This window comes from Dipodomys merriami, unplaced genomic scaffold (genome assembly GCF_024711535.1).
Source record: "Dipodomys merriami isolate MVZ:Mamm:240054 unplaced genomic scaffold, mDipMer1.0.p SCAF_32, whole genome shotgun sequence".
NCBI lineage: Eukaryota > Metazoa > Chordata > Mammalia > Rodentia > Heteromyidae > Dipodomys > Dipodomys merriami.
Genome location: NW_027204715.1, coordinates 9,349,897 through 9,365,035, shown reverse-complemented (window position 1 = coordinate 9,365,035; position 15,139 = coordinate 9,349,897). Strand labels below are relative to the sequence as shown.

The window sequence follows — 15,139 nt, the reverse complement described above, 5'->3', positions numbered from 1 at the left end:
AAAGCTCAAGAGCTATGCTCATATAAAATGATATTTATTGAAATGAACTCTATGAAATGGAATCAAGAGGATTTTGTTTTTTTGTTTTTTGTTTTCCTTTCTCCTTTGTCACTGTTTTTGTTTTCAATACCTTTGTCATATATTTATCTATTTTGGGGAGGGAAGGGAGGAACATAGAAATGGTGGGAAAAAGGGTGAACAAATGCAATAGTTAGACACTATGTTAAAAATGAACTATACAACTTGGGCTGGGGGGAGGGCGGTTGAGAAGGAAAAACTGGGAAAAGGCAAGGGAAGAGGTGACACTGTTCAAAAAGAAATATACTCATTATCTGACTTATGTAACTGTAAATCTTCTGTACATCACCTTTACAATAAAAGAAAAATCATTTTGTGATCCAAAAAAAAGAGCATTCACAACAGCCCAAGACAACCATCAATGGAGGTCCCAAGTCTGAATCACTCAGTTGTTTTTCAAAGAAATTAAGTTTCTAAAATACTGATGCCAGTTCTATATTAGGACTATGACCTAAATAAGTCCTTACCTTTGGAAATGTGTCCTCATCGCTAAAATTAGAACATCAATATTCACAAAGTCTAATAGTGGTTGCCTTAACCAATATCTAAAAATATAAGTTATAACCAACTATTTGAAAGATCTAAAATATGTGCTCCTCTGCTGTACCTTTTTCATACATATTGCTTTTTGAGTGTTTCCCCTCCACTCCTTTTTACAGTAGTCCATGATGTCCATCTCAGGAGCCACGCTTAATCTGAGTTCTGTCAAAAAATCAAAACAAGAAACAAATAATGAAACAAAGAATAACCAAAACTACAGTACTGCTTTACATGAAGGTCACCTGTCACTCCTTACTTTCTCTCTGACTTCATTTTTAAAAATCCAGAATTCCACCACTACCTGTGCCTCTAGTCCAGGCCATCACCAGATAGCCATGGCAGTCTCTCAAAGGGTCTCCCTTGTCACCACACCATCCAGTCCATCCTCCACCTGGTAGCTAGCCAGAGTTGCCCACCTAGAACAGGACTCATTGGGTAACAGTCCTCGTTGCTAGTCCAGAGAGCTCGGAGAGTTTTCCATCTCACCTTCATTTGCAAGAAAGACATGCCCTGACTCATGAAAACCCCTGAATGGCCCCCACTACCCCTCTGGATCAGCTCCCATTGCTCCCCACATTCAATGTGCGCCTGTCCTACTTGTAGCTCCCTAGATGCTCTGCAACACTCCTGCCAACCTCTGTCCCATCCCTGCAGGACAGCTCCCTGCAGCCTCTGTCTTCTGATGCCCCTACATCATAATATCATACACACCTCTTTGCTCTCATCATATGCCATTCTGATTTTTTCTTAATGCTTATCAATACTTGCTATATTTCTTTTTCTCTAACCTCTACACAGTGAACTCAAAAAAAATGAGCTCCTTGACAGTAGGATTATTTTGTTTCTCAGATGCATCCTTACTCAATGTCTGAAAATGCACTGACCCACAGGCTTCTGTGAACATTTTCCTTATTAGAGACTCAACAGTCTGAACAATAGAAAATAATTCTACAACTTGAATTAGTTTTTCATATCCATTATAAAAAAGATAGCACATATAATAAAAATTACACATAATTGTCTGTGCTTATTCATATGCTGCTTTGGTGCTTTAAAACTGTAACTTGTTGACAACAAACTAATGGAGAAAATAAAGGAGCACTCACTGTCAGTTGATCCACCAACCTCATTTGATTCATGACCTCAAATTAGGATTACTACTCATGATCATGCAAATATTACAGGGCTAAAAAAATGCAGATTTTCTTTGTTTAAAGCATGAAGTTTGGGGTTTGGTCTGTGACAAGACAGAAGTGTAGTTATGATCATGCATATGATAGCATGTGTGTGTTTTAGGAAGAAAATGAGATACATTCTCAGGTACACCTTGACTTTTTTTTCAAAACTGGTGAAGATATACATGTTAGTGATTTAGGACATAAGCCTTAAAGTATCTCACAATATATTTATCCCTGAGGCAGTTACACATAAAATAAGTGTTTCATTTAGCTCTATTTAACAAATATTTACTGAGTGTATAATATATGCCAAACACTGATCCAGGAACAAAAGAGAAAAAGGCAATGAAAACAGATTCTGTCCTAAAAAGAATTACAGACTACTGAAGAAGAAAAGACCACAAAGAGTGTGATCAATACCAGGATGACTAAGCAGCACAAAATTCTCCCTACAATAACTGCAATATAGGACACTTAAATCTTTTTAAGTAACTATTAAGAACTTTTTTTTCTTTCAAACATCAGTATGAGTCCTTTCATAGAGCAAATCAACCTTTTACATAGAGGGAAAATAACATATATACAGTACTATAGATACATTTATCTGTGGCATACATCAGGGTTAGTTTAGAGGTAAAAATGGCCCTAAGATATAATATACAGAGAACACGAAAGCCAATGCCACACAGCCAAACCTTCAGAAAAGACTCTGCAACTCTTAAATTCAAGATATACTTTTTGACTGTCTTCTTAGCACAAGAACACAATCCCATTCCTGTACGAAGGGGACGACATCTGCTTTTCCACTCACCTCCCAGCAAAGCAGGAAGAACTGCTAGGCACAGAACCTTTCTGGGCCTTATGTTCCCACCAGGCAGGGGGATGAGCCTAAAAAGAAAACACACTTGTGGCACAGGAAGCCTCCTTTCCTGCTGTCCTCACTCTCACTACACCAAGACAGGCCTGGCCCCTGTACAGAGCTGCCCAGGCCCACCACCTCAGGATGGAGGGGAGGAGGCCTAGGGCCTCACGTGGGCAAGAGGCCAAGCCACAGGCCCCATCAGGGGCCTGTGGGAGGAGAGTAGGTTAGGAAAACGGGTACTTGCGTAGCTGACAGCACCAAGGATTACTTGAATCCATTTTGCCATAATTTTCTGGAAGGAGGACTCCAACAACTAACACATGCCCTACGCAGGCAAGGAGCTGGAGGTACAGAATCAGCCCACTGAGCACGAAGTACAACGGTCCCTTTTTTACCTTTTGCCAGTCTATCATCACTGTCTGCAGAAAAGCGTATTTCTACTGGCAAAAAATAAATAAAAATAAATAAGGGAAGTTGAAACCCCAACTGGTAGGAAGGAGCTGAAATAACCAAGTGGTTTGGTACTTAACCACCACATGAGTAAGAAAAGTAAGAATCAGACCCTCAGGGGTGAGAAATTAAAAGGGAAACCCCTCTTAAGATGTTCAGACTCTCAGGGGATGGACTAAGATAGAAATATAAAACATTTCTGTAATAAGTCAGTTAAGAAATAATTTAGGCTTTGAGGGAGGTGAACTACTGTCACAGCTACTCAACTTCACTCTACCACCAAAAATGCAATGTAAACTAAAAAATTCATACACTAAAAAATTATAAACTAGGCACCAGTGGCCTGTAACCCTAGCTATTTGGAAGGCTAAAGTTCAAAGGACTGCAGTTCAAGGCAATCCAAGTTCAAGCACAGCAAAGAAGTTATGAGATCCCTTCTCTCCCAAAAGCTGGATGCACTTGTCTGCATCTATCACCCAAGCTATGTATGAGTCTAAGAAAGGGAGGACTGCTGTTTCAGGCCAGCCAGGCAGAAAAGTCTAAGAGACTTCACCTCGATAGAGGGAGCTTGGCTGACGGTGCCTGCCTGTTGTCCCAGTAATGGCCAGAAGTGAATACAGCAGTAGCAAGATCTGAGTGCATGCTCAGTCAGGAAGTGGTCCTCTATCTCAAAAATAACCAGTGCAAAAAAAGGATAGAAGTGTGGTTCAGCAACAGAGTGCCTGACTAGCAAGTACAAGGCCCTGAGTTGAAAGACCCAGATGGCAGGTCGGATGTGACCTGGAAGCCACAGACTGCTGACTCCTGGGGTAGATAAAAAAGACTGTCACCAACAAATAAGGTGAGAACACTTTCTGTGTCTGTCTGGCCTCTGATTCGGAGAGTGAACACTGTTAAAGGATATTACTTCAGGAAGGCAATAAACTTGGACTGAAAACAAGGAGAGTAAAAGGGTTAATTTTACTCTCAGACTAAAGCTAGAAAAAGTTGAAAAAGTTGGCAATCTGTGTGGAGTACAATACTGGGCAAAAGAGAAACACAACAAAACCTAGAAAGTAGAAGAGAAAGCAGGAGGACTCACAGCAATAACAAAAACGACTACATACATTCTCCTTAGAAATAGGCTAACATGGATGATTTGAGCAACACAGCAGAGCATCCTCTGAAATTCCATGGAGGACTGGAACAGTGAGCCCCAGCACCTCTTCAGAACTACTACAAAGACACCTACACTGGCTACCAAAGAGAAACGTTCACAAACTTTTGAGAAAGACTCCGAAATAATCAAATGTCCTATGTGACACCTATATCCCAATTATAGTGAAAATGCTTTTGTTAATCATAAAGTAAGCAGAAGCCAATGCTGAAAACAAACCAGCAGAACACATAAAAGACACAGGTAATGAAATGTCACTTGTGAGTTATGTTGGGGCGCTCCATCCTTGGCTTCTGCCTGAGGCCTCCCAGAGAAGAAAGGATTTGCTTCACTTGTAACTCTGCTAGACAAGTCTCCTGGACCAGAGGAGGCCAAGAGAATAGTTTACCCAATGATGGGCCCTACCAGAAGTGACAAGAGCAGGCCAGACAGAGAAGCACAGATGACTTGTAACCATAAAATGTGGATTGTGCTTTCAGTCCCATGATTATTGTTTTTTAGGCAATTAGATTGTCATGGATGTGTATAGCCAGCTTCTTGGTCTTTTCACTGGAAATGGAAAATGCATTTCAAAGTCAAACTCTCCTACGAATGTCAAGAAATGAGCTGAGACAGGGTAACTATGAGATAAAAGCAATTCTTACAGGTAAAAAAATATGAATGCAAAGAATGCAGACAGAATACTTGCATTAAAATTGTAAAACTTTAGGAAAAACAAACTTGGGTAAAATAAACATTGGACGTTTTTAAAGCTTTTCATACAAGAATATATCCAAGGAAGTACATGCCCATTTTATGAAAGCGAACAAACTGACTTAACTGTTTTCTACTATAATTAGTAAGAACTCTATAAATGAAACAGGAAACATACCTGATGCCCCTCTTTCATGAATAAGTAATTCTTTCTCCTTTTCTATTTCATCTGCAGCACGGTATATGTCCTCCTCACTGAAATCACACCAAAGTAGACATTTTCAAACACTGTTGTATCACAATATACAGCTACTTATAAAATGTATGAAATACAAAAATATTTTCACTTTTTTCACATTTCCTGATGACAACCTGATAAACTAGGGGTTCTACATCTTCAGATGTTCATGCTTCTACCTCACCACTTTCTTCTTCAGCATTACTTTGAACGGGACAATTTATGCCACTCCGAGGGCTACAAGACTCCACAGCCATTTAAGTTAACATCTATTAGCATGTATCTTATCAGTGAAGCTCTTGAACTGATCCTGCCAATTTCCAAGGGGAATTAGCTAACAAAAGCATTTATTATATAGGAATTCAGGCCAACTGCCAACTTTTATAACATGTCACAGGCAAATTTCAACAGTTCCTCCAAAGTCAGAATTCAGAGTCAACATTACAAGTCTCCAAAGCTAAAGATCCTCCTGGGGGCTCCTCTCCCTGACCCCAGCACTCACCTGGCCAGCCAGATTGCTACATTCCCAAATGCACTAATGACTACCACTAGTACTGATGACTTTTTACTCACACATTGGCTTCCTCAAGTGTCTCACTCTCTTTAATAGACTAGGAAAAGCTTACTAAGGAGTCAGGGAGAAAATCTCACTAGGTACTAAAGATGAAGAACAAGACTCTTTCCCCTTTTCCCCTCAAGATTCACCCAAAATGACAATGAAGGGAAATTGAAGCACTCTATCATTGCTGAAAGCAGAAGACATGTGAAAGCCCAGTTGGAAAGCAGTGGTAAATGACAGACAGGGATGTACGAAGCTGGTGGAGAGGCATCTGTGAAAGCAAGCCACTAAGCCAGCCAGAAGCCCAGGAGGACTCAGCAGCTAGTGACAAGTTTCTAAAGGTACACAGACCATTCTGAACTTAAAAACAAGGAGACTGGGGGCCAGGAATGTGGCTCAGTGGTAGAGTGCTTGCCTAGCTAACATGCATAAAGCCCTGGGTTAGATTCCTCAGTAACACATAAACAGAAAAGGCCAGAAGTGGCGCTGTGGCTCAGGTGGTAGAGTGCTAGCCTTGAACAAAAAGAAGCTCAGGGACAGTGCCCAGGCCCTGAGTTCAAGCCCCAGGACTGGCAAAAAAAAAAAAAAAAAAATTAATAATAAAATTTTTTAAAAAACCAAGGAGACTGGATGTTAACATCTATATCAGAACCCTAACTCCCTATACTGCCACCCAACCACAGCACATCCCATCCTAAAACAATAATGACGGCTGGGGGGGCCTCTAGACACAAGGGAACATGGAAGGAGAAGGTGTCAGGTTAAAAACAACATAAGGAATAAAGCAAATGACTAAGATTCTAATTCCCTTAATACCCAGCTCCTAGCACATGGAGAAAGAAGAGAGGGTCAGGAGAGAGAGACAGAAGAAGGGATGCTAAAAGAGGTAGACTGAGGTAGGGAGTGCTGGAATCTTTCAACACTTCCCAGATGCTGGAAGGGACTCATGTCAAAATGTACACCTGCCCCATCATTCCACTGTCAGTCCGAACACTGGGTCAACACTATCCTACGCTTTCACACCTGTGACTGGCTCCAGGTGTTCTCTCCTCTCAACTGGGTCATACTCCTGACCCACCTACTGCACAATACATCTGGAGAGGTACTATGTGGGCGAGCTCTCTCCAAGAGCAACAGTTGGAGTGGGAATCCAGTACTTAAGACTAGAGTTTATCCATCCTTCATACTAGTGTCTAAGTAACTACTTATTGAAAAAAATAATATTCACCTCAGGACAGTTGAGAGAAAAGGCACATATAATTAGTTATAATCTTAGCTATTCTTTTCCATTCCTACTAAATATCCATTTATATAGAGTATTATTCTACTTTCCCTCTCTAAGTAAATGTGGGGGGGGGAGGGATGAGGAAGGAGATGAAAGAAGGAGAGGAGAAAAAGACCATTTTAATAGTCTTGGGATGAGAAACAAATATTATAGAAAGGTACTTTCCTTGTGGGGTGATTCCAGTGAGACTTGAAGTAAGAGTGTGACATCACCCATGGAGCCTGTGCCAGAGTTCAAAGCAAACAGATGCCTGAAGACTACAGATCAAAGATCTAAAATAAAATCTGACTAGATGTGTTCACTTTTCTGTCACAATTTTAACAGCTACCTTTCAGCTTCATTCCTAGCTTTATCACTGAAATTCTGTTCCCTTGTCAGTCATTCAAGCACATCACTTTTTTAATATTTATATCATCAGAAGATGTCTTTGGGCAAGTCACTTCCCTAATTTTGCTCTCAGTTTTCTCATTTCCAAAAAAAAAAAAAAAAAAACTAGACAAAATCTGTATGATTGACATGGTTCCTCTTCCACTCTTGGTTCTAACACTCTATGCATATATTTGTACTTCAAGTAAATTCTGTGGCTATACTGTATGTTACTTGGCTCTGCTTTGGTCCTCTTTTACTTGACAAAATAACAACAGAAAGAATTTAAGCACAATCCCAGTTCCCTGAAACAGTTCTCCAAACAAGAAATTCACCAGATGGCCACAAATAGGAATTTTTACAAGGATGAACAAGAAAAGAACAGAAAGAAACCAACATCAGAACCACCAGAAGTACATGCAAAGGGAAGACACCAATAAGGGAGATTATGGAAAAGAAAAAGCAGTGACTCAGGATCCAGTATACAACAGAAGCAATGCAGAAACTATAGAATAAAAGGTCCAGAATACATGCAAATTATTTTAGCCACAACTAGATTTCACTAGGACTCTATGAAAATATCCTTGCTAACTTTCTTGGCCACCAAGGATAAATGGAAATCAGCTATATGCAATATGGCCCTTAAAAAGGATCCCAAAGCTGCAAATCCTTGTAGAAAGGTTGTTCAACTAATGAAGTTCAGTCAGCACAATCAGAAAAAAATGAGACAACTAGAATAAAATACTTATCCAACTAAAGAAAGGAAGGACATGGAGAAAAGAGAAAAAAATAATTTTTAGTAGCTTAAAATATTTCAAGGTCAGAATATACTTCAGTGTTAGAGTACTTTCCAATATACACAAAGCTCTATTCAACAACAACCAAAAAAAAAGTTAGACGAAATGTTTTAATTTTTTAAGACTTAGAATACTTTAAAAATATTTAAAATGATGACAAAATGAATTTATACTTAAAGCTATCTCAAGGTTTTATTTGAATTTTCACTAAGGAAAGGGAAGATAGGGCAACAATGTAAAGGAAAGCAGTTTTTACTAGCTAAAATCAACAATGCTGAATGGTTCCAGAAATCTGGCTACTTTGTGACTAAGTTTTGGGTGAGGAAAGGAAAGCGTCCACTCTGGTAAACAGGCCACTGTCATTCAGAAACATGATCACCACAGCATTTTGTTCTAGAAGGTAGTGAGGGAAAGACACGAGTCTTAAGGGACTCAGTGTGCTAGCATGTCTATCACTTTAGCACCATAAATTTATTTCTTAAAAACATCTCATTAAACAGTACTTACTCACTTTCTCACAACCTGGAGATGAAATGTATTCAATTAGTTCCCGCATACAGAATACAGTGACCCTTCAGAGCCCCATAGAAAAGAGCTCACAAACTCAAAGGAAAACTATTAAAGAGTTTCTTGTAGTTAAAGGATTGTAAAAATTGGGATGATGTTCTTTTGCTAGTACTGGAGTTTGAACTTAGAGCTTCATACTCAGTCTGCTTGTTCATCTATCAGTGGAGCTAACCCTCCAGCCTATCATTTTGCTGATTTTGTAGATAAGCATTATGGACTTTTCGGCCCAGGCTGTTTTCAAACTTTAATCCTGCAGATTTCAGCCTCCTGAGTAACTAGGATTACAAGCATGAACCACCAGTACCCAGAACAATTAATTCTTAATAGTAAAGCAATGTAAGCATTATGAGAGTACAAACTAAGTTATAACTAGCATTGTTGCTCTGTTCAGACTACTATATTAACAAATTTTAATACTTTTTAAAAATACTAGTATGAAGGACAAAATCTACTATTTCCAAGAACAAAAGCTGTAAGTTAAAAGCAGAGCTCAATGAAGCAGAAGACCTCTGTGAAGCCACTTCTTTTTCAATTGCTAATTTAAATAAATGTGATATAAAAACAATTCTCAAGTATATACAAAGCAAACAAAGCCAGACACCAATGGCTCAATCCTATAATCCTTGCTACTCAGGAAACTGAGATCTGAGGATCATTGTTCAAAGCCAGCCCAGGAAAAAAAGTCCCTGTGAGACTCTTATCTCTAATAAACTACTCTAAAAAGCGAGAAGTGGTAGTATGGCTCAAAGTGGTGGAGCGCCAGCCTTGAGTAAAAGAGCTTAGTGACAGCACCCAGGCCCTGAGTTCAAGCCCCAGGACCAGCAAAAACAAAAACAAAAAACTAACTTCTCACCATTTATGAACCTTTGCACCAATCTGTCTTTAGTTATCAAAAGAACTAAGGATGGCTTTGTTCAGCTCTGAACTTGAGCCCTGAAGGTCATGCCTAACTTGACCTGTCTTAGAAGACTAATAGCCCAGGCAGTGTTAGTGAGACTGTCAACCACTGTGACACTAACACATCTTCCCACACAGACAGGAAAAGCAAAGACCATTCAAGCCAGCCCTTCTCCACCACTCAGTGGTTATCAAGAGGAGCAACACATCAGACTGAGGAAAGTACCGGCACCCAGGCCAAAATTCCACCTCCTTCCTGCTGCAAGTGGACTTTCCTTGGCTTGTTCATGTTATATATGTGACGTCCAGAGGTATGAGGAAACAGTGAGGCTTGATTCTTTGTGACATTCCAATCCTGATCACTAAAGCAAGCTATTTATCAGATGGGAAAAGAAAAAGGAGCCATTGTTACCCCATCTCATCCACACCATACCTTAGGAGCTGGGGCAGAAAACACACCACAGGACAGTATGCTCAGCAACACTTAGGAACAGATTTACTACTTCGGAGGGAGAATTCATCTTTTGTCCTAATGCTGGCCCAAAACATGCACAAATTTTCCCTCAACTTCATAGGGCATTGCAGATGATCTATGCTCCCACAACAGAGCCCATCCACAAACTTTGGATTCAAACCTGCCCCACCCTCAGGGGATGAGAAGAGCAAAGCAGAGGTCTCTCTTCCTAATCTGTCCTATGAGAAGAGCAAAGCAGAGGTCTCTCTTCCTAATCTGTCCTGGCTGTGTGCATGAAAACCAGAGTGACTTAGCAGAGCTAAGGGTAAGTAAGAAACAGACCAGCAGGAGTAACTTCAGGAGGGAAGCAATCATAGGAGAAAGAGCACAGACACCTTAGCAGTGAGAGAGCTTCCGGAGACAATCTGGTTTAAGATTTCTTCAAATGGGACACTAAATTACGCTGGCATCTCCTGGGGGCTGTCCCTCAAATGAGCTGTTATAAAAAGAAGGAAAAATCTCAAGGAGATTTACAAAACAGTTTATCCCTGTGGCTTATTTGTCCCTCTTCCCTATTCCTCTCTCTTGAGCAATGCACAATTATTGGAAGAAATCAACGTAACCTATGCTGCTAGGACTGAGCCACCCTTCACCCTCTGTAAAGCCACATCCCAAAAATATCACTCAGCTGCAAACAGTTGGCCTTGATTTTTCTAACTGCCTTCCACCAAGTGTATTCAAAATGACTCCTCAAAATGAAACATTTGCAATCATATAGTTTATATTTCCGGATGCAAATATTTGCATTGAATCTATCTGGTGTAAAGAATGTTTTTTGCTCCAATGTCCAAAAAAGAGATCTCAAAAGTACATTACACTACTCTAATTTATACTCAAAGTATTAAGCTGCAAATGATCCTATGGGATTTTACATACATTGTAAACTGTATATTTCTATGAAGATGCAAACCAATTTCTCTAGCCCCTGAGAAAACATCACAAAGACAAACAGCCCATATAACACTGATTCAAAAAGACAAATACACTAGAAAATTTAAGATATAAAGTTCAAAACTTAACATCTGAAACTTACATGCATCTCCCTTCTTTCCCTATCTAATGAGTTAATGAGGAATGGAATAATTAAAGACAACAAAAAGAAAGAGAAAAACTTAAGCTAATAATAAAACTACAAAAAAATCTATGGAAAAATGATAAATTATGTCCCGCTCTGGTTTTTATGAGTTGTTCAGGAAGAGGTGGCAGGGAGGCCCTGGAACCTACTCTTGAGTCTTCCTGGCCAAACTGCACCACATGAATCTGCAAATGTTTTCTAGTGGAGAAGATGACAAACCCAGGCTAAGATTTTTAGATTCATTTCAACTGAAGGGAGACAAAAGCAGCATAAAGACTTCCTCCTAGAGGCCCCTCCAAGTGCATTTCCCCAGTACCATTTCCCTTTGTGTTCAGAGTCCCAGAAGGACATATACCAGAAAACCTGCCACACAACCATGTGTACTTTTTGGAACATGGTCTGGCTTCACATTTCTGCATCTCTCAGAGGGTAGGAAAATTTGCTCTGACCACGGCTGAGGCACAGCACCCATGCCCAAGGCATCTAAGTGGGGTCCTGGGTCCAGCCAAGGAGGCAGCAGTCAGAAATTAGGATGGGAGGGCTGGGAAGGTGGTTCAGTGGTAGAGTGTTTGCCTCACATGCATGAGGCCCTAGGTTCAATTCCTCAGCAGCACATAAGCAGAAAAAGCCAGAAGTGGTGCTGTGGCTCAAGTGGTAGAGTGCTAGCCTTGAGCTGAAGAGCTGAGGGACAGAGTCCAGGCCCAGAGTTCAAGTCCCATCACCGACGAAAGAGAGAGAAAGAAAGAAAGAGCGAGAGAGAGTGAGAGAGAGAGAGGGAAGGAAGGAAGGAAGGAAGGAAGGAAGGAAGGAAGGAAGGAAGGAAGGAAGGAAGGAAGGAAGGAAGGAAGGACAGACAGTATGGGACAGAGGGAAGAGACCTACTTAGCCTGTGGTGAGATGTGAAGCATCTCTCACAGTAACTCACACACGGGCCTCTACGTGGGTGCTAATATAAAGGAAAATAATAAGTGATGCTATTTAAATATCAGGATATTTAAAAGCCAGAAGACCAAACAAGTAGAGGCTAGAGTTGAGGTACAACTGTCCACAATAGAGACCCAACTCGGCAGGTCTACCTCGGAAGTTATCTGCTGAGCTCTGAGAGGAGACCCGACTCTAAATCTTTCCCCAGTGCCCACAAACACCCTTTAAATGAATAATTAGCATCGCACTTGGATGCCCAATAAATGAAACCCATCAAGGCCCAAGGCAAAGTACTATGCAAATGCGTAATTGCATACACTCTATCTACATGATGGCTTCCAAGGGACACCTTTTTGGAGATTAAAAGGGTAGGCGAGCTCTGAAAGTCCTTTGAAACGCCTCTAACCACGGCACCGCCCGGCCAGTGGGTTGAGCGCTGTCGGTCCGTCCTGGAAGCCCAAGGCAATGGGCCAGTGTGGGCGGCTTTCCCGCTCCCCCACGCGCCCCACTCCCACGCGGCAAGCAGGGGCTGGGCACCCGGGAGCGGCCGCCACCGTCCGGCACCGACTTCCGAGCTCTGCTTTGGAAAGGACGGAGGGATGTGCAGCCGGGCGGGGTGGGGTGAGCGGGGGAATGGGGCCCGGCGGCGCCCCAAGTCTGCCCAACAGGTGGGACGCGGCGCGGGCGGCGACCGAGTCCCTCCCCGGCCAGGTGGGCAGAGGGGCTCGGGGGAGCTGGTGACCGCGTGACCACTCTTCCGAGCTTTCCGGAGCTTTGCTGACGGGAAGCGACGTCGAGCAGGGGTCTCGGGGCGCGGAGCGACCGGACGGTGCCACCTGAGACGCGGGGACCGCCGCCCCGGTCCTCGTGAGGTGAGGACGCCGCGGGAGGGGACCGGGGACCCCGCCGCCGCCCGCCGCGGCCCCGGCCCGGCCCGGCCCGGCCCCCAGACTCACTGCTCCGCCGGGCACCGCGCCGCCGGGCACCGCACCGCCGGCCGGGGCCGCCCGCCGGCCCGCGCCGCGGCCCCCGCCTCCCGCGCCGGCGTCTCCGCGCAGCCCGCGCCCGGCCACGATCCGGGCTGAGGCATGGTCCCCCGGTTCATGCGGCGGCGGACGGGGTCCAACCGCTCGGAGCAATCCCGGGCCTGCCCTGCCCTGCCCGGCGCCCGGCCGCCGCGGCCGCCGCTCCACTGCCAAGCGGCTCTCCAGGCTCCACCGGCGCTTCCGCGCGCGTCACCATGGCCCGCCCCTCGACCTCTACCCCGCGGCGAGGGGGCGGGGCCTGCGCATGCGCGTGCGCGTGCGCGCGCTCCGCGGGCACTGCGCCGGCTCAGCCCTCGGGTGCCGAGGGGCCGCGGCGGCGCCGGAGCGCGTGCGGGGTGAGTGACGTGGCGCCCGCCCGCGCGTCCTCCCGTCCGCCCGCGGGAGTGGGACGCGCGGCCTCCGCGGTGGGGTCACCGTGAGGCACTCTTGGGGTTCTCTGCGCTTCCTTACGTGTATGTGGAACCGAGCTGTGTGTGCCCGTGTCCTCGCGTAGGAGGAGCGGGAGCAGAGGCGGCGGTTGGCGCTGCCGACATCCGGGTAGGGCCCAGGCCGCGGAGGACCGGCCTGCCGGGGCCGCGCGGAGAGCGGCCGGGGCTTCGGGGCGGGGTGGGAACACGCAGCGGGAGCGCTCCGCTCCCCGAGGCCTGGAGGCCTGGCTCGCGTGGGCCCCGGGCTCAGCCCAAAGGAAAATCGGGGGAGAAGCACGTTGGAGTCCAGGCCCGGGGAGGTGGCCGGGGGGGGGGGGGGGGTCTTCCTTGAGCCATCTGGAGAAGGCTGTTTTGAAAGGTGACTGCAATTTGGAGTGAAGGTCCGAGGACAGGTCTAGGAGACCACCCGAGAGAGTGGTGCGCATCAACAAAATGCTTTGGTTTTTGAGGCAGAGAACGCTGGGGTATTTAACTTTGTTTGGAAAGATAAAAACACCTGATGAGAAATTCGGAATTTAAAGGTAAGGGATTGGAGTGGGCTGAACAATGCCCCTCCCAATTTATTTCCCTCTGGAACCTCACACTACGATCACTTCGATGTAATTAAGATGAGATCCACTGGATATGAATGGGCCCTAAATCTAATGACTAGGGTGCTTGGTAAAGGAGAGGCCACATAGACAATCAGACACCAGGAGATAAGGCCACGTCGGACAGTAAGCAGAGATTGGAGGGAGGCAGCTAGAAGCCAAAGAACGCTGATAGTCACCAACTGTGAAGAAAAGACAATGAAGAATTTAGTCTAAAATATCTGCAGGAGAGTCTGTGAGACTCTTATCTCCAATTAATCACTCCCAAAAAGAGCCAGAAGTGGAGCTGTGGCTCAAATGATAAGTGCACCCCTGAACATTAACACTTGAGCACAAAAGCTCAAGGACAACATCCAGGCCCTGAGTTCAAGCTCCAGAACTGACACACACACACACACACACATACTCACACAAAGACTTGGTTTCATTGCTCAAGCCACCCAGCACATCTGGTATGAAGTGCAGCTATTGGTTGAAAAGTGCTTTTTTCCTCTCTACCTGTTAAGAGAGGAAAACAAACAAACATGTTTATTTCCCACTGGCAAGACCAGCAATATACATTTCCTCTTCTACCCAAAAGAGAAATCAGTTCTTAGGTCCTGTGTTATAATTTAATCTATAGCATCCTCATTCGCCTTCTGTTTCCAAAGAACCTCACAAGTTAGTAGTTCCAGTGAAAAAGGAGTAGCTACCACACCAGACTTACTGGCAATATATTTGTGTCAGAGCGTGTGGGGGCAGGGGGGGGGGTGGAAAGCCCAAAATTTCAGGAGCCTTCTATCACAATGGAACTTCAAGGTAGGAGTTACAAGGCTCAGCGCCCAGTAGGAGAGAAGGGGACGCCACAACAAGCCTGGACTGGTATGGAAGTAGCTCTGCCACTTAGGCAGATCCAG

General features: G+C 44.2%; 1 protein-coding gene across 4 annotated transcripts in view; it reads right to left on the bottom strand.

Moving 5' to 3' along the window:
- Positions 1 to 13,384, bottom strand: part of Otulin (OTU deubiquitinase with linear linkage specificity) — a 29,276-nt gene extending 15,892 nt beyond the window's left edge. Inside the window, exons 1-3 of one of the 4 annotated variants that reach the window (XM_070042202.1) lie at positions 13,136 to 13,384; positions 5,136 to 5,212; positions 686 to 780 (exon numbers count right to left, since the gene is read on the bottom strand). In XM_070042202.1, coding sequence (XP_069898303.1) covers positions 686 to 780; positions 5,136 to 5,212; positions 13,136 to 13,284 — 321 coding nt within the window. In that variant the 5' untranslated portion in view covers positions 13,285 to 13,384. Of the gene's footprint in view, positions 1 to 685; positions 781 to 2,607; positions 2,679 to 5,135; positions 5,213 to 12,496; positions 12,554 to 13,135 lie in introns of those variants that run through there. The other 3 variants (XM_070042201.1, XM_070042205.1, XM_070042203.1) reach the window with 3 other exon arrangements.
- Positions 13,385 to 15,139: the final 1,755 nt, after the last annotated feature.